The sequence below is a fragment of the Rhea americana genome, unplaced genomic scaffold (genome assembly GCF_003343005.1).
Source record: "Rhea americana isolate MKP2758 unplaced genomic scaffold, rheAme1 scaffold_78, whole genome shotgun sequence".
Taxonomy (NCBI): Eukaryota; Metazoa; Chordata; class Aves; order Rheiformes; family Rheidae; genus Rhea; species Rhea americana.
In genome coordinates this window covers 3,832,267-3,857,291 of record NW_028186956.1, presented here as the reverse complement: position 1 = coordinate 3,857,291, position 25,025 = coordinate 3,832,267, and the positions used below count along the sequence as shown (strand labels likewise).

The 25,025-nt window shown below is 38.0% G+C and overlaps 1 protein-coding gene across 1 annotated transcript in view; it reads right to left on the bottom strand.

Annotated features, from left to right (window-relative positions):
• Positions 1–25,025, bottom strand: part of PPP4R1 (protein phosphatase 4 regulatory subunit 1) — a 62,382-nt gene that overhangs the window by 7,741 nt on the left and 29,616 nt on the right. The window contains exons 4-14 of the mRNA XM_085322499.1: positions 24,680–24,822; positions 22,877–23,023; positions 21,291–21,398; positions 20,512–20,577; positions 18,102–18,260; positions 17,281–17,411; positions 16,399–16,916; positions 7,762–7,937; positions 3,426–3,521; positions 1,979–2,164; positions 223–384 (exon numbers count right to left, since the gene is read on the bottom strand). Of these exons, the coding sequence (XP_085178625.1) occupies positions 223–384; positions 1,979–2,164; positions 3,426–3,521; positions 7,762–7,937; positions 16,399–16,916; positions 17,281–17,411; positions 18,102–18,260; positions 20,512–20,577; positions 21,291–21,398; positions 22,877–23,023; positions 24,680–24,822 (1,892 nt within the window). The remainder of the gene's footprint in view (positions 1–222; positions 385–1,978; positions 2,165–3,425; positions 3,522–7,761; positions 7,938–16,398; positions 16,917–17,280; positions 17,412–18,101; positions 18,261–20,511; positions 20,578–21,290; positions 21,399–22,876; positions 23,024–24,679; positions 24,823–25,025) is intronic.

Below are 25,025 nucleotides of genomic sequence, written 5' to 3'. Positions count from 1 at the left end.
ATACAAAACACGGACATCCATACATAGAATACATTTACACAGACTAAGTTCAGAGAAAAAGAATAAGCAGCACTAGTCTCCTGCAAAAGATATTCCAGTATTCAACAGACATTTTTATGCATTCTCAAGGGTTATGCTAGTGTTATGTTAACAAACAAGTGTAAACAAAGAAATGAAGCAAAACAGACAATTTAACTGGACCAGAGTTGAACACAGATATACCTTCAGAAAGTCATGCAAGTGTTTAAGCACACCTATCCTGACTTCATCTAGGTCTTTCAAAAAGCCGTTGAAGACAGGAACCAAATCTCCAGCTGTGAGTTGGTCTCCAAGGATCACAGCAAGTTCATGTATAGAAAATGCTAGTGTCCGCCGAACTTTCCACTGTAAAGAAAAATACAAGTGTGTATGTATGTGTGTGTGTATTTGTATATATACACGCACGCATATACCTACATACACACAGGTTTTATTAATCATCCAAAGTTCTCCTATGCAATCTAAGGATCAGTATCCATCAGATTCTCAGAGAGCTACAGTGCCTACAATTCCATTTAACAGTTGCTTTTCATATGTTGGTGTGTCCCATTTAATAATTTAGAATAAAACAAAGTATTAAAAGAAGAGAGAGAAAAAGGAAAAAGAGGAGAAATTATGATCTTTGAGCTGTCCATTAATTTGTTCCACTTGAGTATCTAGGAACCAGACAAAAGTAACAAAAAAATTTTAAGTTTCCAGGTGCAGGGATGGAAAATAGTATTCCTGTTAACAGTACTTCTCTGTACATTACTCTTCACTTCACATTCTTCTTCAGTAAATTAGTCCCACACTGCTATGCTATCACTCATTTAATTTATAAAGTAGAACAATAAATATATTCTATGACATTTCAGCTAGAATCTTTGTCCCTAATAGACAAAGTTTCATGCATACAGAACAGTCCATGATCAGTAGAGCTCTTATTGGCCCTAACTTCAGGAAGCACTGTTTTAATGGATTAAATATTTAATTTAAGTCTTCTCTAAAAAAACAAAACAAAACAAAACAAACCTCCCATACCTCTTCTTTAATCAGCATTTCCAATTAATATGGGTACTATTTCTTCATCTGCTTTGGTGAATCAATTTTAGTTCAGATTAGACTAGTGATAAACTCGGGACAGTTTTAAATACAAATTATTTTTTACTTATATTTTAATTTATTATTTGGCTGTTTTTAATGACTGCAATATATTTTGGAAAATATGAGCAATATCCATGTATAAAATTACTCACTACGTATCACTAAGAACTGCTGCTCTGACATAGCAGCAGCAAGTTCAAGGGAGGTGAAGCAGTCTAAGAACGCTTATAAAAGAAAGCATCTCCGAAAAAGGAAGAAAAGGAGGACTGGAAACAACTATAAACCAACAGTGAAAGGCACAAAGCTGCCTCCTTACCACCTGACGACAAGAAAAACACTGCTATTTCTAGTAGTTGTTTTTAAAACAGCAATGCTGCATTATGATAGTGATGTTACTCCCTTATGACTAACTGGATACTGCATCAAAAGGCCACCAGAGCTCGTGAGGCTGACTCACTGAGCTCCAGACATGCCTGTGGGGGCTCGTGTCTGCTCACACACAGCAGCACAGCCTGAATTCTCATACCTGTGAGAATCCCAAGCGCTGCCACAACATCTCAAGTGAGCAGAGGAGATTAGAGACCTCTCCTCACACTCCCACCAGAATACCACCTCCAAAAATGCACCCAAATCAACCTCCCCYACACACACTTGCTTACAACCTGAGCACCACACACTTCCAGCTTCCTCCAAGACACCGGTCAAACTTTCATTCATAGTGTGAATAACTAACATCAACAGAAAACCGCACCTAAAAAACAGAGCAGCCCAACACCCAGTATACTAAAACGACATTGTGAAAGTTCACAGATCATTCATAGTCACTTTTTCAAGCTAAAGAAAACATCCGGCATACCTGCATGTCAGATGCCAGCGTCTCATAGGTGTCCTTCAAACAGTGCCAATTCTGTCTGCCTAATGTAAGTGCCACACCTGGCAGGCTGTAGGCACAGTGTTTGGCAATCTCAGTATCAACTGTTTGTGCGCGAGATGGATCGGTCATTGATAAATACTGATCTAACAAGGCTTGAGGTACAACATCCTGTAGCAAGGAAAAGGACAGAGTTTATACTATTGTCAATAAATCTTCAGAGATCATTAAAATTTCAGTGCATGCAGTCAGAACAACATTTTCCCCCCATAACTATAGAATATTATTAAACTAAAATCTCTTGATAAAAATGCAGAAGTTTTATAATTCATAAAAACTCCACTAGTAAAAGAAATGACATTTGGGAGTTAACTGAAAATATACAGACTGACGTAACAGATGAGCGGATGGATCACTGTCTCTTAAGCAGACCAAGAAGATAAAACGAGTATGACCGCAAACGATGAGACTTGCTCAAAAATCATTTAACTATTCTTTCCAAAATTTTGTCTTTTGGAGGAGAGGAGAGAAGAAAGTCAAATTAAAATGCYTTGGGGAAGGAGGTCAGGGGAAGAGGCAGCAGGGTATAYAATGTGTTCAATACTGCTTCCAAACTCCCTAAATAGTCAGGGAGGAATAGGGAGGAAAAGGCTTCTCCAGAGAAAAAGAGATCTAGTGAAGACCAATCCTCCTCCCCACTTAAAAATTAAAACATCTAAAATAAAGTGATGTGAATACATCTGTCTGTTTTCCTCAACTGTTGTCAGTTTATCTCAAGCACTAACTCTCCCCAGTGGGTGCACAAGAACATTTCCCTAACACAGAGCTGCTGAATAGCACAGCTCACATGCATAGCAAGAGGGGCTGAGGTTCCCACTAGTGGCATTAGGGTGGTTCAGCCGGCATAGTTCAGTATGAACTAAGCAACAACAAAAGACACTGTATTTTTTTTTAAAATAGGTTGAATTTAATCAAACACACTTACACATCTTTTCTATAAAATTGGCATGGCAGTTCCACTCAAAATATTTAAAAAAAAATATCCCATTTCCTCAGTAATCCTAATTTCAATTACAGGACAGTTTCCATAGAGAATTAAACTCAATAAAATCAGAGTCAGGAAGTCTAGCATAGTTGCTCTCATATTAAAAAAAAAAAAAAAAAAAAATGCTGTCATCTCTTATACGCAATTAAAACAAAAGCAAGTGCCGAATTAAGCCATTCTCTTTAGAAAACCTGCAGAAAGTATTTTAAAGAGGAATGTTTTCCATATTGTATAGAAAATACACTGCATCAAAAATGATCGGATGAAATGCATTTAAAATTTCCCATATATATATATATATATATATATATATATATATATATAAAAAAATTGCTTATCTGATCTATGTTAAAAAAAAAAAAAAAAGCAAAAGTCACAGTCATTTACCTGTACTTTGGACTTTCTTTCTTCTTCAGGACTGAAACTACTATTGGTGCTCAAATCTGAATCATTATGAATATAATGAAGAGTTGAATCCATATTCTACTCAAGGGAAAAAAAAAAAAAAAAGGAAAAAAGGTCACATAAGATGTCCTCAAAGATTAAATACAAGACAAACATCAAAATCACAAAGTCTTGCCCTCACCTCAGGATCTTTTTTCTTAGATTAAAAGAATACATGTTTTAATATCAAATACATTTTTGCTATAGCTCCAAATCAAAAGGTCTGTTAGATAAATCTTTCCATTTAAWTTTAAAACAAAGTCTCCCCTTAGTCTGCGCAATTTTGGTTCTTATGATGATTTTCATTCCACAGGAAATGAGCACCTTGGAGACTATGTTAAGGAAAATGCAACTAATACATCAGTCATATTGCTTCTTCCCTGAAAGGAAAATGAAAAAACATTTGTAGTGGATTTAGTTGAATTTGTTCCTCTGGATTTGTGCTAGAAAAGAGCGAAACAAAGCAATTCTTGCACTTAAGAGTTGAAACGGATGAGACTTAGGCTGTTGCTCCTCTCCTAAAGCTGATTATTCCATCATCTCCTTTGCAGATGAGCTTCATCTGAGGCTATACCTCTTGACATCACTCCTTGCCTCTCAACAATTTTTTTCTATTTTAGCAATCATTCAAGCATCCGCAGTACACATCTGAGCCCCAAAGACAAAGATCAAGAASTGGAGGCAGTTTCAGATCTCTACGGAGCAGCAGCTGTTTAATACGTTATGATACACTATGTTGCTGAGGGAATGCAAAGTTACTTCCTGTACCAGTGGAGTTTCCCAGATACAATCGTCTTTAAATAATCAGCTGTGAATTTCAAAAAGTACATGATGAATATTTGAGAAGTAGATCAGATCACTATCTGGCAGAACAGGACGAGGCCTTTGCCAGAGATGATCCAACACATCTATCCACAAATAGCTTGCAGGCTCAACATGAATTCCAAAAACAAGCCTACTCTTGACCATGAAGATCAGTTTGACAATGACAGTTTTCAAGCAAATAAACCCAGGAAATTCTAGAAAAAGGCCTCCAGGATCCCCTCTGTCTTGCTTGGTTTAACTTCAGACAGTTACTTTCTCCTCGTCCATTAACTGCTTTAATCCAAGTACTAGATTGTAATTTTAGTTGCTAAGGTATAGTTACATGTGATAAAGAACAGGTAGAGCTGTGAGTCAAATGCATGTGTATGGCAGGCACTGCAGCCTGAGTCACCTGCCTGCCTTATCTAAGTGCAGCAAGGTGGTGTCAAGAGCCAGACCGAGAATAGATCCTCATGTGACTGTAACTGAAYGTGTCCAGAAGCATACAACTCAATCTATAAAACCTCCAGAGGCTTTGAAAACATCTCTGCAGGATTTTGGTTTGCCAGTCACCTCTGTCATTTTATCTACTCAGTCTTTTTCCAGAAACCTACGAAATAGTTTCAGCATTCTCAGAGAGTCACCAGGTTCAACCTCTTTCAGATCAAGAAATCATGAGGCAGCTAACACAAAACCACCATGGCACTTTCAGTGAGTTGCCCAGCTGTAACGGACTAGAGGTTAGTGATCCATTCTGCTACAGAAGAAAGGAAGACTCCACCTCACACACTCTCTGCTACCCTAGCTCTAAAAGAGTAGCAGCTAAAAGAAGTTAAAAATACTACTTTATTGACTTGAAGCAAGCTGAACAATTAAACACACAAAAGGCGACACAGATGGTAGCATTTTTACCTAGCTACTTTTGAAGTCAAAAATGTCCTCCAAAAGGAAAAGCTGCAGTAAAAAGAAACTGCCACATCAGTCAGTGTTTAAGTCATGCAGTATTTGTACACCTGCAGATAAAGTTCAATCTATATCTCTTCTATATAACATGCACACACCAAACTGAGCATTACAGAGAACCAGGTGAGCCATAGAGTTTAGTCTCAAAATTTTTTGTGTACTGGTGAAAAAACGATTCTGATATGCAAAATCTGTACCATAATCTATTAATCTTTTACAAGGTTTCCTTTAGCTGCAGTGCATCAGAGCTCTGTGGCTGTGCTCCAAAAAGACCCCTGCTCTGTGAACTGGAGCGCACACACAGTCCAGGAGCACTAGAACAAGTGGCACTGGTACGAGCAGAGGAGGTGACCAAAACCCAAAAGAGAAGAAGCCAGCCTCAGGGGTCCATATATGATAGTCTCCGGATGGCTTCCACTCTCATGTAAGTACTTCTTCTGAACAGATGGGCAGATGGGCTGATTTTAGTTCAGTGTCCTTTCCCTTTCTTTTCCTTCCCTTTTCCCTCTACCTCCAACAAAAAAAAAAAAATCCCTTGCCAGTCCCCATTCTATGACAGAAACTCCCATTCTTCAATTTTTTTGTTGTTCAAATGTTGTAGAGAGCCTACCACCTGAAGAAAAACCAAGATATGTGTCCTTGTGGAGAATAAAAAACAAGAACAACAACAAAAACAACCGTTACTTTCATCCTCAACAAACAAGCTTTATCTACGTACCAGAACCATATCTGTTCAATTTATTCCATCACGTATTTTCATTTACATACAGAATGCTCTCTTTAACAAGTAGTACCAGCTCCTTCAGGAGCCTATACAGTTGCAGAAGAACAAGCAAAATTTTATTTTGCTTTGTGATATGTGAGCAGAATAGTGCTGCTTTCAAATATAAAATAGCCTGATTTTTCTAAAGCATCCAGTAACAATATCAACTCTTTGCTACACTGAGAATTAAAAAACACCTGTGAAAATCATAGCAGTCTTTTCTGCTAGGGGCAGCAGTCTACATGCTCAACAAATCACAGCTTGTTTTCCAAATTCTAGGTCACTCCACTTGTAAAATGAGGACTTGATTCAGTGCCAGTAATAATCTGCCAGTTTGTTGTTTGTTAAGAGTACTTCTTTAAAGTGTAAAATCTACATATGCAAAGAAAGACTGTAAACCACAAACAGTATCTTTAGGTTTCTGTTAGCATCATATTATGTAAAGAAATCAAATGCAGGAATACAATCCTTTAAACACTACCCTGCTCACCTTCCAAAAATTAGAAAGAGGACAGAGAATTCACACTATCATTTAAARGTTAGAATTAGCAAGCTGTGATGACTGATGCTGCGTTAAAGAAACATAACAAGCACCGTATCTAGGTGCTGTTGGGATTTTGGCAGGGGGAAGGGAGGAAAGGAGAGAAGGTTGCCTCCTTTTTTTTTGGGGGGGGCAGCAGATTGTTTCTTTATAAATGCATTTATAATATTAAATTATGACTGTGTATAAACAGCAGCATCCAAGTAAACATGTCACATTTCACCACCACCAAACGCTTCTGGGCTATAAGGTGGTTGAACAGCTTAGGTGAAACAAAAAATGACTGAGGATCAGTCATTTTTAAGAGGACTGAAAAAGCCTCCACAGGACGAATGCAACTCCTAGACTTCTCAAAGACACTTGTCCTTACCAAGCTTTCATCTCAAAATACAGTCTGTCTCTCTCTTTCTCTATATAAGCAACATTGTTCAGTATATTACTTTTCATGATTTTGCAGAGTATAAGTAGAAAGCAGTAATTCCCAAATTTAACTACACCTTTTAATACCACCAAAGCTTATGGCACTACATGCAGTGAATAGAGTGGTTTTCACCTAATACACAGCAAAGAACAGAAAATAAGACCATCAAATGCCATAGACATGGGGGAGGGGGGGGGAGCGCTGAAGGAATAGGTGCAAACTTAAAAACCTTATTGAGTGCTAGAATCCACCTTCCCTTTCCATAGTCTGCACAACAGCCTAGGTCGTAGGTCCTGAACTCCCCCTATGCAGGCAAGGAAGCTACTGCAAAACCCTTTTACTGGGAACAAAGCACCCCTTTCTCCAGAGGAGGGGAGGGGGAAAAAAAACGGGGGCGAGGGTATTGGGGTGAGGGGAGCGGGTTGGGGATAAAGAGATTTGTTTGCTTGTTATCAATAGAGCTCTGTTTTAAAGTATGGCMATTTCACAGCAGTAAACTGTAGCAGCATTAAAATGTCTTAAAATGTGATAGTCACAACACAGGGTTCAACAGAAAATTTCAAGAATTTGCATGGACAAACACAGAACTGGCAAAACTAAAAATTCCCAATACAACTCATTTTAGTAGTCAATGCTTCAAGACCTGCCAACAAAATCAAACGTCATGCTAGCCCAAAGTAGGAAGCATCTGGTTGCAATTATTGCACTAATACACAATACAGCTCTATTACTGGAGTCCTGAAAATTGACATGAAAAAACAGAAATCCAGCACAAAACTTTTCTTACCTCAACAGTGTCACCAATTAAAGGCACAATATCACCCAGGATAGGTTTAAAATTCTGTTGGTCTTTSATACTTAGTTCACTCTGTGAGTCTGTTCCCTTACCAATGCTGACTATTGTCTCTTCTTGAGGATCCAAATTGGATGCTCTGAGTGCAGCAGACAACACCTCCACTTGTGCTGCGTGTAAAAGAGAAAAATACAAGAGGCTGAACTGCAATAAACCTTTCGCCAGGCCACAAATCAACTTTCAGAAATCCACTAATCAGTTGAGGAACTGAAGAACTGAGTGATAGCAAATTCAGCAGTACTGATTTTTAGTAAATCCCACAGCAGGGACAACTAGAACAAAAGGAAGGCCAACTCATGTTCTCCTTTTTTCTTAGGTGCTCAACATCACCACAGTTCAGTGAAATATTTTGCTTGAAGCAGGAAACCCAGAAGTAAAAGATTACTTTTGTGGCAAGATCAGTTCTTTATGAATCTGGATATATATTAATGGTGCAAAGAGTCTTTGGAACCGAACACATGAACACTAACTTACTGAYGGGGTCATTTGCAGGAGCTGGGGGAAGAATGTGAAGGGAAAAGTAAAAGTAAAGGTTGAGAACAGGTTTATTCATACAGAAAGCAGCTGGAAATTTCAGTTCTTGAAGGATGCATCTATGTATCTACTTCTCTTTATGGTCATTACACTGTTTCACATGAACTCTAAAKCAAGACTTATGTGGGAAGATCCTAGACCTAAATATCTCTTTTCTATTCAGGATACTTTATACTCCTTGCATCCTCCACATGAATAATGAAGCCTGCACTATTTGATCTCTTCTTACTCATCAAAAGCTCTGCCTGCCATCCACTCTCTTGAAAAAGGTCCAACAGTTTTGAGACTTCTCTGCTTTCCATCCCTCTGCTTCCTGCTAATAAAAATAAATAAAATAAAATAAAAGTGTTGAGCGACGTTCCTTGGGCATAGCCTGACCTAAGCATATCAGGTATCAGAAGCAATCTTAGTCACAAGCAGAAAAGAATTCAGTGTAGACTGATTTCATAGAATCACAGAATCTGTAAGGTTGAAAGGGACCTCTGGAGATCATCAAGTCCAACCTCCTTGCTCAGCAGGGTCGCCTAGAGCAGGTTAGACAGGGTTGTATCCAGGCGGGCCTTGAAGATCTCCAGAGAAGGAGACTCCACAACCTCTCTGGGCAACCTGGTCCAGGGCTCCCTCACTCTCACAGGGAAGAAATTCCCCCTCACGGTCAGGCAGAACTTCCTGTGCTTCAGTTTCTGCCCATTGCCTCTTGTCCTGTCACACGGGACAACTGAAAAGAGTTTGTCCCCGTCCCCTTGCACCCTCCCTTCACGTACTTGTACACGTTGATAAGATCCCCCCTCAGAATTCTATTCTCCAGGCTGAAGAGGCCCAGCTCTCGCAGCTGTTCCTCATAGGGCAGATGCTCCAACCCTCTGATCATCTTTGTAGCCCTACGCTGGACTCTCTGCAGTAGCTCCATGTCTCTCTTGTCCTGGGCAGCCCAGAACTGGACACAGTACTCGAGATGAGGCCTCCCCAGGCTTGAGTAGAGGGGCAAGATCACCCCCCTCAGCCTGCTGGCAGCACTGTTCCTAATGCACGCCAGGATACCACTGGCTTTCTTGGCAGTGCACACTGGGCACAAGGGCACATTGCTGGCTCATGGTTTACCTTGCCTCTCTCCTTCTCCACTTCTTTCCAAGAACATAAGGAGAAGAAATGTTCTAATTCACACAATTTACCTAGAAGCTCTGCTCCTCCTAGACAAATGGCCTTTCCAAGGTTTATTAAATGTGAAATCGTAAAATCAACAACAAACCATGTATTTGCATTTTTAATCTCACTTTCACATTCCGTAACAGGGTATGGGAACGTCACCCTCTAGCCTTTCCGATGGAGATAATAAAAAAAATTAGATTTTAAAAAGTCAGGGTGAGGTTGCCCAAAGTTGGGCAAATCCGCAGACAGAAGAAACATGCAATACATCCATTACAAAAAACAAAATTATAACTCAGCACAATTTTAGCTATCAAACAATCGTAAAACACAGTGTAGGTAAACGGGTCTCTGGATGGGGTCTGATGAGCAGAAGTGAAGATAAACGTTTTCAGTACGCAAGGCTAGCTCCATAATCATGTAAATTTCTAATAAAATACCTGAAAGATTCTCCTGCTGTAAAATTACCGTAATTAACCTCAACAGGAGAAATTTACAGTAAGTTAGTAACTTCGAAACAAAACCAGTATCATAATAGTACTTCTACCACAAAATGAATCATTACATTAGAAAATACAATTTAGTTTGAACTTATATCCATAAATCACACTACAGTAGTGATTAAAATTTTAGGAATATTACAGTACAGATTGTAAGATTAACAAAAGCTTGCTAAAACTTCACTATTAGAGTTTTATTTTACTGAGAAGTAGTCTTTGAAATTTCAGGTACAATACATTAATAAAATAAAAATCAGTAAATTTTTGAAAAATTGAAAAGTAAAAAAACCCCAAAGAACATGCAAAATAGATGGTCAGATGGTCATCTCAGACCACCTACTAGGGCCAGAAATGGCAACATAGATTACTAGTTTATTTTTGAGAAATTAAACAAGAAATTTAAACTGAACTATATCCTACTGCACATCAAGGATGTGTTTCGTAAAAGACAACTTCATGAAAATACACTCCTTTCATTTTCAGTTAAAAGTTAAGAAAAAGTCTTACTCTGATTAAAAAATGCGTATTGGTTCAAAATAGGATATGTATTTCCTGCTACATCCCTACAGAGCTCTGAATTCTAACAACACTGAAGATATCTACAGTAGTAAGTGGGAATTTTCACTACATGTTGCCCAAGGCATGTCCCACTGGTAGCATGCACACAGACTTGCTTAGGGGCTTTTCTGTCCTAACAAGAAAAAGCCCATGGGTATCCCAATTCCCTCCGTGTGCCTTAGAGGAGATACGACACAAACATGTATCTCCTCAGTTTCTCGTCAACTCTATAATCCCAGAACATGGGGATGAAGAACAGGAGAGGTCAAATCCCCRAGGATATCATTTACTTCAAGTGCTCCTCTATACGTCCTGTCACTAAGGGTTACTCCAGTGTAGTCATTCACCAAAAGATGAATGGATCTGATGTTCTTAGGTACCTTAAAGTCCTAGTCAAAATGCCAAATACACTATGCAGTCACTATGCAAGTGTGCATGTGCTCACATGTAGCTTTGGGTGGCTGCCTAGAAGACACTAAAACTCGAGATAGCGTCATCATGAGTGGTTATCACCACCCCAGGCCCAGGTGCTGAAGTGCATCCCCTCATGATCCCATCATACACAGACAGAGCCCAAGATCCGCACTGACACCCTTGTGACCAAAGTTGCTGCTCCCCTCCATCTTCCAGATATTCTCCCTACAGCCATAAAACAGGTAATGTTTTCAAAAAGTACTTCAAAAGTTCAAGCAAAAAGGCAAGGCTCTCCTTTCACCCAGGATACACACAGCCTTAGAGCTCTTGCGAAGGAAGGTTTTCAGGARGAAGACTAGAAGGGGATTTGCTGGTACAATAAGGTTAATGTTTACTAGATTTTAAACCATATTAACTCTTTTTTCCCCCCTTTGAATTCTGCTTCAGGTGAGAAGTATTCTTCAGCAAGGAATTATTTACCCTCCTGCCCACTATACTTGCATCCTAAAATAAAAGGCATAACTTTTAAATTAAAAAACACTTTTCCTGTCCTTACTAAATATCCTGATTCTCAGAGAGAAAAAAAAAAAAAAACTTTCAGGCTGAATTAACTGGTACAGTGATGCAAGCATTTACAGAAGTATAACCTGAAACATCCAAACAACAKAGGTTCTGTATTTTAATGTCTTCTTTTGCCCTTCCTCCTTACCTACTATTTCATTAACAATGTATTTTAGATTGTTACTGCAGGCAGAGCTAGTAGCCTAACATACATAGCTACCCTTTTTCGTTTTGCTTTTTTTTAATAAAATAAGGAAATGGAATCAATCTTAAATTTAATTTTTTGGATCTCTGGCAAACCACACATTTGGGCTGCTTTTTCCATATTAGGTCTCCACTTGGCAAAGCAGCCTGCAACTGGCATAAGCAACAGCCTAACAAACCTGCAAGTTACCCTCTCCCTCTGCCCTCAAATAATAAGAAAAGCTGGCGCTCCATGAATTAAGACCCCCTATGCAGAACATAAGGAGATAAAGGATGTTGAAACAAATGTTCTTAGAAACGCAAATAAAGAAAGAAATAGCTAGGAAAAGAAAAGCAACCACTGAAGTAAGTGGAGAGAGCAGTCACTTCAAAGAGTTAGAAAAAAATTAAAAGGTAACCAGAATAAAGAAACTGTGACAATTTTAAAAGAGCTGGCACTTCAGAGAAATGTACCGGTTTCCGTCTCCTACTTTGACACCCTCAAGATGTCTGGTCAATGGACTGGAAAGATCCTATTAAGATGGATTATATACCACTGCTTACCTTTGCATAGCTTGTATAGCTCTGCCACCCAATAGAGCCTGCCTGCCTGCCTGCCTGCTAGAAAACAGGCTCTCTTATCTTTGTTGCCCATTACTCAGATTTATCACTTTGACAACAAGCTAATTCTGGAAATAAGGCCTCAGGTTAAAGATTTTAGGGAGTAAGACTCGGTTAAAGCAAGTCACCCTTTTCTGAGAATGAGATAATGGAAAGAATATGTTCTGTGATAGTCTGCTCGCCACTGTTGAAAAACTGTATTTACTAGAGACCTCCTCAGACTCCATGCCTTGGACCAGGAATTTTCAATTCAAAAGAGAGACTAGTCTGATGATAGGGAGGTGCACTGCAGAAAGATAGCAAACAGAGTCAAATTACAAATGTTCCAAATTACAAATGTTCCAAATTACAAATGTTCCAAAAAAAAAGAAAACAAAAAAACAACAAAAAAAAAGCCCTCAAACAAGTTCTATATGTGTAAATAGTAACCCATGCTGAACAGTCAGACATCTGGAAGACTTGGGTATGCACTGAATAGACTGTACTCTGGGCTGCACAAGCTGAAAATTACTTCCCTGTCAGCTGCTCCTCCCCATTGTCATGGTCTGCTGAGCATCCCACTCTCCCAGCTATTTGTTTACACTATCTTATCTCTATCTGTATCTTTCTCTATACATCTGTATCTTCTATCTTCTATCTGTATCTACATACCCTAGCTATCAGTTCTTAATAAATCCACCACAAAAGATGCAAGCAGGTAAGGAAAGAAGCAACTCAGCACAGAAAAAAAAAAAAGAAAAGAAAAGAAAAGAAAAAAGAAAGAAAGGTGAGATGAGACTTATGAACTAGAGGAACAGCAGAATCCAGACAGGAAGGAAAATTGAAACAGAAAAGTAAGCAGGAGCAGAAGCACATATGGAGGAAAGGATAAGAGTGCACAGACACAGTGGTTGTCATGCTACCAGCTGAACTCCAGTATCAAACCTTCCCCTTCCTCTGCTGTCAGGAACTGGCTGTGAAACAAGCCAACAAAACAGAAATCATCAACCTCTGCCGATCGTTCCTCAAAGGACAACAGCTTATTAGCATCACCAGCTATTCTAGAGTTCAGTAATAAAAAATTCAGTCTTAAGATCMTTCAAAAGCCCTGCCAATGACTCAGACCAACCTGGTTTCAAACAACAGAATTTCATTTTTTGTCTTTAATTAAGAAAGTATTTTCCAAAACAAAGCACATTAAGAGATGGATGCTGAAGTTGCAAAATCAAGTTTTGAGAAGCTAAAAGAAGCAAGAATTAAGCTGATCTGAACAACTTAACATCATGCACCTGTCAATAAGGTTATGTGCTACAGCCTCTTTCCCAAACTCCCCCTTTGCTAATTCACCCCTACTTCATTTTGTGATCAACTCTAGGATGTTTGTCCCATTTGCTACAGAAACAGAAGACCTGTAGCTACAGAAGCTCTGCAGCAGGGTGGGCCTCTGCTCGCCTGCTGCAGAAAACACCATACCATCTGTCCTTGTCCCATGGCTAGGAAAAGCCACAGTGGAGGCAGGGCACAGCACAGAAACAGGAATCCAGAAGGAGATAGCAAACCAAAGAAAGTAAGTACAGAAAAAAGGCCAGACGATGTTGGTTTTTTATTTTTAAAAAAGGGGGTGGGGGGAGGGCAGGAAGGCAGAAACAAAACAGAATTCCTAGCTCACTTTTACTTCACTCCCAAGAAGCAGCCAGTCTACAGTACAAGGCTTGCCAAGCAGTGGCTAGTCTTGGGGGGGGGAAGGGGGGGGGGGACGGGACCCCCCCAACACCATTTATTAAGCAACTCATTACAAGCAGTCAACAACACAGTAGCTTTCTCATTGGGTATCCCATATAAGAGGCTTGGAACCAGGGCTGTTTGGCAAACACTTGCAAGACCAAGTAAGCTGGAGATGAAGATGTGAAATTAAGAATTTTTATAAAGTTGCTACATACACTGAAAAGAACGAATTAGATTTTGTACTGAGTATTTGTATCATCAGTTTGCAAAGACAGTTTTAAATGATAAAGCCGGAAGCATAGTTTCTGGTACCACCATAAGCAGCACAAGAGAGCTAGACGTTCCAGGTCACCCACAGAAGGGGCTGACCTCCTGCTTGTCAACAGGTATGGAGTGCAAAGTTCAATATTTAGGCATTAAGTGAGCTACTTACAAAATGAAGTCTGGATAGCCGCCACTTGTGTGTATGCTTCAGTATTTTGGGCAAGCACACAAAATTAATGCATTCATTCTATCAGTTCTGATCTCTCTTTCCTTAAGCCTCAATACACTTTATATAAAATGAAAATAGTAAACTACCAAATCAAAACAGGCATGTTGCAAATTCCCTGCATCTGAAGTATTTAAACAGAATAACAAAAGCACAGCCAAAACTGAAACAAGTAGACATTCAGTACAGCGTTAAGGTGCATGTCATATAAGGCTTCAGTATGCAGTCTTAACAAAGTCAAAGGCTTTGAAGGGAAAACAAAGATGATTAAGTAATTAAGAAACCTCCCCAACAAAAACCAAAAACGAAAAAACCCAACACGAAATAAATGGCACTAGTAAACTTTTCCTAACTCGTAGGCAGTTGGAACTCATGTTGACAAGCTAGTAACAGTTTTCATGAAATGAAATGCACGCGTTAGTCAAGAATAGCACAGAGAACCTCTTTACACCCAAAGAGCAGCAAAATAACCACTCTGAAACAAAACAGACAGACACACACACACACACACACACACACATATCATAGAATCACATGACAGAAACAACCACATAACACAGGACAGGTCTGGATATACAAATACTAATCTACATAAATCTTCAAAAAAAAACAAAAAATGCTTAAGATATGTTTTGTAACTGGACAGAGCAAGGTCTATACAAAAAGCTGAAGAGCAATGACAGTTTTAACAGTGTGCTTCAGAGATGGGTTATTTCAATATTGAGATCACTAGCAAGGCTGACATTTTTTTCCCTTATCTCTTTCCTTTGGGGGAAAGAGTGCTTGCACAGCACTCTTAAAGAAAAGAAAAAAGAAAAAAAAATTACCTGCTGATTTTACACTGGATTAACTTGGAGGCTGCCCAATATGGGCTTAAAAGATGTTTTCAGCATATCAGCCAACTAGCAGAACAGAGAAAACTTCAAAGCAGCATCACTTTATTCTGAAATGCCAGTTTTCCACTCTCCACTCTCATTTTTCCTTCCTACCTTTTCTGACACAGAAGTTTGCTTTCCCCTATGAATTCTCCAGCTCCAAAATAACATAGCTCTCTCTCTCTTAGCAGTAATTCTGATTTTGTGTCTGTCACTTCAGCTTGATGTGCCTTAGGACTTACTTAGTGTGTGAGTGTGAAGAGAAACATATCTCCAGTAGGTGTATGTGAAACAGCTAAGTCATTTTAGCCAAGGAGACGTCTTTAAGGTATTCCTCCACCAGCTAGTCAGACTGAAGCCCTTCTCCACCCTTCAAGGGTTTTTAAAATGGAAGATTTGCATTCACTTCAAGAATTCAATTTGGATCAATTTTCAGTTTGACCCAAACTTACTCATGGTACACTTAAACAGAAAACATGAGACTGAAATAAAGACCTTCTAGAAAAATGGAGAAGACTAATTCATTAACAATAAAATGGATAATTCATAAAATGAAAAACACAATTTATCATGCTCTAATATTTAGAAATTCAAAAAAACGAAATTTGCATTCCCCTTTTGCATGTACACTAACAAAAAACTCAATTCCTAATTCACACCTTATACCACTGAACCACCTACTTGACTATACTATCAAAATAGGCAGCCAGAAGTTTACAAAGTATAGCCTGCACTAGCTGTATGTGCACCTAGTTTATGGAAGGAATTGTACCACCTTTAAACAGCTTTGCCAAAAATACAAGTCCCATTTTAGTTCATCATCATTTTTCCCCAGTTAAATCAAAGTAGATACAATCTCTTTGAGGACCASGAGCAAGTACTTTCTCTGACTGCTGTTAAGAAAGCCAAAGGTTAAAGCCCAAAATGCTAAAGTAACATACATGCATCTCCAAATATTAGAAATACTTCAGTATCTTTACTGTACCTTTAACATCTGGATCATCTATATGAGGCTCCAAATTTTCTATCATTTCTTCCAATTCTTTCCTTGTTGCCATGGGAATGTTTGAGGACACCGGCATAGTGAGTTCCTGAATTTCTCTATTGAGTATTATCTCAGAAGTCTGCTGAAGCTCCAAATCAATATCTATTTGAGGAAGTGGAGTCCTCCAGAAATGAAAAGAGTTATACAATTCCTGCTCTGAAAGAGAGGTTTCTTGTGAACTCAGCCCAGCCTCCCGCAGTCCTGCCGTACAGTAGTAAGAACTTCGCTCGTTCTCATCAGCCATTTTCCCACAAGACTCTGAAGACAAAGTGCAATGAAAGGATGACTCAGTCTGGAAATTACTTTTCCTCTGGGAGTTGTTTGACACTACATTTTGATCTTCCATGGCATTTTCAAGTTCTGGTGCAAATTCATCATTACTGACATGTGAAGACAGATCTTCTGTCCTACTGTGCTCATCCTCTGTTGCAACTTCTTCTGTAATCCTGATCTGTTCACTGTTGAGTACCAAAGCAAACAGACTATTTAGAAGACAGACAAAAAATATACAAGTTGCAAACATAGATGCTCATGAAAAATTCATACTCATGCTGTATCAGTTTATTATTTATGGGACTGACTTACTTATTGACTTACAGCATAGCAAAACAAATGAGGTATCCTAAATTACTACATAGTCCTGTATTTTTAGTAGGTCACTGAAGATTCCAGTAGTCCTTTTAGTAGGACAAAAACTTCCAAGCTTTTTTCCTTTTTTATTTACCAAGATACTGGATTTATATAGGAAAGTTGACTTTTTTAATTTTTCTTCTATATGAACCACAGGTTAAGAAAGATCTGCAAATTTAGCAAATTCCTTACCTATTTTCCTGTGCAGAACCATGATCCTCTGGGTTTTTACCATCTTCTTCTTTAAAATACTGGCCACTGCTGGATGGGTTAGCAAAAGTCGATATGAAAGGTCCCAGAGACTGAAAAGCAGCTTGACGGACCTAGCGGAAAGTCCCAGAAAAAACAAATCATATAAATATTGCTGTCCTGCAGGATATGAATAACTGCTCTTAGGAGTTGAAAGCGTCACGAGTCTATGAGGAAAGCAACAGCAGAGACCTCTGTCTGGGAATGGTCAACCAACTGTGTACATAAAGCACAGGTCACAATCAAAGAAATCATTTCTATTTCTGATCAATTCTGTTGGATTATGACTTGCACTACTTTCCAGGATCCAAGAGCTTAAATTCTCTTGTGCAGCTAGACCTTCTTTTGGCTCTCGGAAGTAGTCTCCTTGCTAATAAACTTAATGTTTGAAGAGCGGATTTGAGAGACAAGGAAATGAGGTGGTAGAGAGCCTAAAGATACATAAATAGATCACATCTAAATCTAACTCCCACTTATTTTAAGGGTTTCTAGTAACGTTAAGTAGCAGGTAGTTTTGCAGGTAAGAAAAGCCGTCCCAGTGACTTTCCTTTTTTTTTTTTTTTTTTTTTTTTTAATCTGCAACAGCAAGAATGTGAGGAAATCCTTATGCACATTGACAAACCAATCATTCTGACGAGAATCTTTCATCAAGTGCATGAAACAAGTTATGTTATCCATACCTATGGAAAAGAGTTCTGTAAGTAGTACCACAGTAAAGTTCTTATGTTACAACAGCTGTTTAAGAAATAGAAAGCAATTCTTACCCATCGTGAAGGATCACTAATTAAATTAATAAAAAGCGTTGACAATTTTGTCCGTCGAACTTCCTGTGATGTTGCACAAGAAACTGCCATGAAGCATTCAGCACAGGCTTTTCGAACTCCCCACACATTATCAGAACAAAGCTGGAAAAACCTCGGCAGCTGTTCAGAACACAGTGAGTAAGTCTGCAAGTCTTAACAGGTAGTACTTGTTCCAAAGCAAGTTCTTTTCTCACATTATTTCCTTCATCAAGTTATCTGCTGTCATAGTCACAGATATATTAGTTTAACATTTACAAGAAAAAGAACACATGTTCAACAGTGCCATTCTTTTAATTAGTTGTCCTCATATTATTTAGGGATAGAGACAAGAATGTGCACCTGTCTGAAGAACAGCCAGAAAATACCAACTTTCTTTCCTGATTTATATTAAAAAAAAAAAAATCCAAAAATATCCCCAAACCCAGAAAACCTATAAAAYGACAAATTCTCTTAACACCATTCTTTTAAAGAAGAAAACATTAGAAGGAACACAAAAATAAACAATATGAATGCATTAACATTATACCTATCAGAGGCCACTTGCAATTACAAGATTCCCACTGAAATGTAAGGGAAAAGCATCTTCAGAAAGAAGGAAAAATCTTTATTTTCTAATTAAAATTCTCATTGGTAGATCTACCGTTCTTGTTCACCACCTACTCCGTAATACAGGATCTGAGCTGCACAGAAAAATAGAGGAAAGAGAAACACCCCTTTTGGAGCACAAGAAACAGATTTTAATGGAGCAGTGGTTTTACTAGTAAAACAAGCATTTTGAACATTCTCGGTGCTTGGGTCTTTTGGAAGTATTGATAAGACTAAARTGGCGGACAGAACGCAGGTGAGGCAGTCAAGGGCAAGCAGGTCATCACATGGTTGCTCTCATTCGCAACAGGCAATATGGTAACATGCAAGCAATATAATGACTGTCATTACAGCCCTGTCTTCAGTTACTGATATTCAGCTGTTGCTATCTTCTGCAGTGAAGTTTTCTGGACTTTGTTTCTGATTATAAGAAGCATTTACATTGCAAAATTAGGTTTTATCTAAAGCCACTCAGCTTTTCTTTAATAGTCCAAGAGAAACAGAAAAACATACTTTCTGTTATAAAAAGAGACAACCAACATTTTTATTAACAGGTCAGCCAAATGTTATTATATTGCCATAAATAATCATCAAGTTTTTTTCAAGGTCTAACCGCACCCTATACAAGGTTTTAATCCAAATCGCATCACTACAAAGAAGGTATTGATGTGAGAAAGATCAATTTACGTCCCTGATCAAGGAGCATAGAGGACGTGAATCTGGGATATGGCAAAGATAACACATTACCAAATGGCATGAATCACACCACAACTAGGGAAAAAATGCCACAAATGTTGTCAGAATCTAAGAGAGGCCTTGAGGGTCACACCAGGCCCATCTACAAAAGACTGTAGAGCCTCGTGTTGAGGTTCTGCCTGCATTTACACTCTCCCCATACAAGGTTGCCAATAACTTATAGTATGAACTCAGTCTCCTTTGGCAAGCTTGCCATTCGCATCACCATGGGGAGAAAACTTGAAGAAATCCCAGTGACTGTCCAGATTTCTGCTCTTCAGTCCTGTCATGTCTCCAAGCCTAGCAATATCCACCAGTTCCTTCAACACATTGAAGGAGTGGTGAGCACTGTTAAGAATCCTCTCTTCACTGCCTCATCTGGTTCCTTGTTTTTCTACTCTGGAGCCCATAACTCTTCCCTTTATTTCATTTATAATCATCCAGATTCACTTATTTTCTCTTTCTTTCACTTTAGTTCCCTTCCCCTCCTTCCCAGAGAGGTCTATGAAACTTTGTTATTGTCAGAAGATCTGACTTTAAAAGAAGAAATCAATGAACATCACCATTAAGAGATGCTATTTAAAGAGACCATCTGAGACTGGCCACTCCTATCAGCCTATTCCTGTCATACTCCTCCAGCATCCACAATCTTTCATTGTGTTACAAACATTAGAAGACACATTCCTGCTGTTCTGCTGTCCACTAATTTGCCAAGTATCATTCTGAACCTGCTGATACTCTCTGCCTCCACAATCTTAAGTATTTTACTTGTTTTCATCCACTCTCCAGGATTGAGTACCTGCTAGCTCCAGTTTGTGTAGACTTGGTAAGTAAGTGTTATGCATTCACTTTAATCATCTTCAAGATTTTGTAAACCTCAATTATAACCTCACTTTAGCTTTCTCTCCAAACTGAAGAGTCCCAGCATTTTTGTCTTGCCTTAGAAGGGGACCATAGCCATTGGCTAATCATTCTAGCTGCCCTTCTCTGTACCTTGTCCAACTCTATTACTGACTTGCATTAAAAAAGAATCCTGTAAGAAACGTCTTACCAGCATTTCTTCAGTGGCTTGCTGCCCAACCACACTGCAGATATCTCCAAAATTGGCTGCACATACCTTGTAGAGAAAAAACAAGAAAAAAACCACTAAGGCCATAGTTTTACAAGAGCAAACACAGTCAAAGAAAAATATAAACAGCTTTTAAAGCCAAACAAAATAGTTTTTGGTGCTAACTCAGAATCAACCACTTCACTATTCCATCAGTTTCTATGATGAAGAAACTAAGAATTATTTTTCATGCTTAATCAGCCATTTTTTAATCATGAAAGAACCACTCCAACAACTAGGTGAAGGGAAAGGAGGATAAAATGCATTAAAAGTGCTGTCAAATGAAATAGCACAAATATTTAAAAAGTAATAAGCTGTGCAATGGCACAGTGAAACCACAACAGACAACATCTRAATTCCATGATGGTGTATTACTTCATTTCATCTTAATGAATATCTTTAATTATAACAACACACAGTGCTATGAGCTCAGGCAGCTGATACTGTATCAGTTACAGGTAGTGCACATTTTCATGGATACCTATGCAATCAAAAGAACAAGCAGCTTCTTTTTTAAATGACAAAAACAGACTACAGAACAAAACTCAGCATCAAATATAAAATCTGTGGAAATGTGAGCTACAAAGAAACCCCACAGCTTTCACTTTACAGTTACCACAGATGACAACCGAGAAGAAAAAAATCGTTTYAGATAAATGTAAGTTTTAAGTTGATGACATTCCTTCCACAGATGATCTGAGCCAGATGGTGATAATTCATACCTTACGAACATGAAACATTCTGCAGTCACAACACATCTCACAAAACCTAGGAAGAACAAGTCGTTCCGTGATGTCCTTTCCCACCATGGAGGCCATTTTGCACATTATCTAATGGCAAGACAGACATTAATTAGGAATGCCTACACAATAAAATGTCACGTCAGTTTTTACAGATGATTTTTATATTTACTTTTCATTCCAATAAAATTTTATTAAAAATTGTGAAAAATACCCCCCAAAATCCAGAGTTTTAACTTGGTCGCTTGTGTAAAAAGCATTTATTTCTTTTTATTCTCCCGCTGTCACAATGCAACACAGTTTGAGAGGATAACTGCCTTTCATTAAGRGAACTAAATCAGAATCCTAGTTAATGGAGATAACTGAGCTTTCAGGAATTACTCTTTTGTATCTTTCCAAACAGACTTAGAAATATCCAACAAATAACCAAATACAACATTCTCTCATTATTCACTTAAGGAATTATTTCTTGACAATTAACAGAAAATTAACAACAATGAAAAAGGTTGAGTTACTTCTACAGCTTCTGTATGACTTATATTCATTTTACACTTRTCACTTATCTACAATTCCCTAACATAAAATTACTGAAAAAGCATGTATCAAAAAAGTGATAGCTTTTAACTGCTCTTTTGTAATGATTTTGACTAACATTTTTTGAAAAAGGAGTTGATCGAACAGAATTTTATAATACTCCCAGTCACACTGGTAGAACTATTTATTTTCCTATGATAATAAATTATCATTTTCTAACCTCTGAAAAACAATTAAGATTGGTAAAACAATTTGATTCTCTTATGTACTTTTAYATCCAAAAGTTTCTTTCAGAAAGTATTACAAATTTGGTGCCAAGTGCAATAATGCCCAGTCTGCCTGTTGTTTACAAGCAGATTCACATTACCAAACTAAATTATTAGTAAGGTCCTAGCCTCCCCTCCCTCATGCCCAATTCATCCAGCATAAAACCATCAACATAAACTGCAAAATTCAAGGGGAATATAAGGAAGCACATCACCTCTGGCATTTCTCTTTTATAAGCAAGAACTTTTTTAATTACCAAAGTTATATCTAAGGCAAACAGCTGAGTTAGTCAACTCAGCTRCTTAACTTAGCTACTTAATACTTTTTCCAATACAGTATTAAAGAAAAAATAATCAATAAAAAGAACGGTTAGAAAGCAAAGACCAATAAAATTCAAGCTTTAAGGATTTTCCAGTGATGGAAATTTTCCATGCAAGAAAATAAAAACCCCACAAAAAAAACAAAMAAAAAAAAAAAAAAAAAAAAAAAACCCAAAAGCCAACAACAGTGGGTCCTTCATGGGTCAATAAAATTAATCTCTTGTGCTGTCTTGCCCAGGTGAGGGTTTTCCCCCCCCCCATGCAAATACAAGGTATTTAATTCCAATCCAGCCTCGACTGAGTTTAAGAAGAAGTTATGGATTAGCTATGGAGAGCAATACAAATTTTCTTCTAACACCACACTGAGGTGGTTCTTGGAGACACCTAAACATCACTGCATTAAAAAAAAAAAAATTTAGATTGTAATTTGGTATTGCTGTTACTTACAGCTACAGCTTCCGTCTTGACATCATCATTGCTGTCTGGAGCTGTCAGTTCTATCAGAACAGGACATACTTTGGTCTCCACATCGTATCTCTCTATGAGTTCTTGCTCCAGCAGAACTAGCAATGCTGCCTGGCTTGTTTTTCTTACCTATCAGAAAATGACAAAATTGGACTGAGGAGTTTAAGGAGACTTGTGGAGGCGGGATGGAAAGAAATACTGTCCTCGCATTTTGAAGTTGTACCTATAYACTGCCACACACCTACACTACTGGCATTGAGAGAGAGTATACATATACTCTTTAAGTACTTTTTCAAACATTTCATATACAAAACAAAAAACATCAGATTAAGGAACATGTGCATATTGTAAATTAATGCAATGCTATTATAAGAGTGTCCACCTACATATTTCCTAAAAGAAAAGACAGCAGTGCCTAGAAAAATCAGTCACAGAAAATCTAATGCAGTGCKTAAGGAAAAGCAACACAGCAAGTGGAGAATAACACATTTCTATGGAACATGAGTTTGATAAAACAAACCCTCTTTTTCTGAGATTACTGAGTCTGACTGGTAAGAGGTAACTGGTATATATTTTGAATATATTTTAACTTCTGAAGGACAGTTTTGCTTAGTCCCATTTAACAAAAAATTACACAAAAAATGAGGTAATCATTTTTAATTGACTTTGTATGTGGCTAAGTAATACCTCTCAAAAAGTAATGCACAGAGGTAAGAATTATCTAGTGGGATTGTTTCTAGGGGGATTAGTCCTTAATGTTATACATTATATGTATACTTAGCACTGATAAACGCTACGTCATGTATCTGCTGATGATCTAGAAGAAATTCCCATAGTTACTGGTAGAAGTTAGCATCTGATTCAGATCGTTCTCTGTAACTCCACCAACTTCTATGTAACTTGAGAATGCAGGCTTATTTGAACTACATGAACTTAACACTGACAAATCTAGGTCACGCATCTTGGAAGAAAAAACCATTACATAAGACAAGGGAATAGACTGTATCCTGCAATGCAGAAATTTTGAAAAGACATTCTGAAATCACTATTTATAAGCAAACAAACCAAACGAGCTATGAAGTGCTAGCTGTGGTTAAGAGGATGAATCGAATTGGTGAATCTGTAAGCAATATATCAAGCAGAAGTATGTTTTTTATACTATACGTGAATTAGCAAAACCACTACTACAAAAATATGCCTGGGTTTGATACCTGTTCTTAAAAACTGAAAACCTGGAAATACCTAAAATACGCACCCTTCAAGTAATGTACCACACAGAATTAATCTACTCTGTAATTGCTGAAATGACTTKTAGAAGCCTAGAAAAAGCTTCAGACGAGCCAATTCAGACATGTAGAGACACAATCCATACAAAGCTCAGTGAAAACTGAGCTTTCAAAACAAAAGTTATCAGATYGATATACAAACAACTGGGTATGAAGGTAGGTAATGGCCTTAAAAATGGAATTATACCAAGAAATGTCTTTTTTTGCAGCTACTTTCCCTTTTTACACGAAATGCAAAACATGTAAGCTTAAAAAAAAAAGAACCTGTTTGATTTTGTCCAGAAGGACTTAATACCAGATTAAAGCCCCCATATCAGAACAGACCACATTATTAAAAACACTCCAATATTTTTTTAACTAAGTTTAGAGTGCAATGTATTTCAAGTCATTCATAATCTTATTCACTCCAAAATACTAAACACTTGTATGATCCTAAATTATTTAAGTTGAAAAGCACACACTAGATATTTTCAACTAGCTATTTCTAAAAGACACTTACCTGGTTATTCTGGTCTGCGAGGTACCGTACTACAATGGGCAGTAAGTATTTGGAAAAAGCATATGGGATTGAAGGTCTATTTTCTTGACAAAACATAGCAATATGAGGCACCTGTTCCATCAGTTCTGCTCGCACCGTTGGCTCTGTCAGGGTCCAAAGAAAAGAAAAGAAAAGAAAGCACTACAGATGTTAACATAAGTACACTGTCAGAATAAACTTTTTAGTCCTATGTATAAGAACCATGTTCTGAAGTTTTTACACTGGCATGTTTATCACAAGTTACTAGTTAGATTCCAGTTTGGCGAACACTACTTGTTTGTGGCACAAAGCACGGCAATTGACAAAA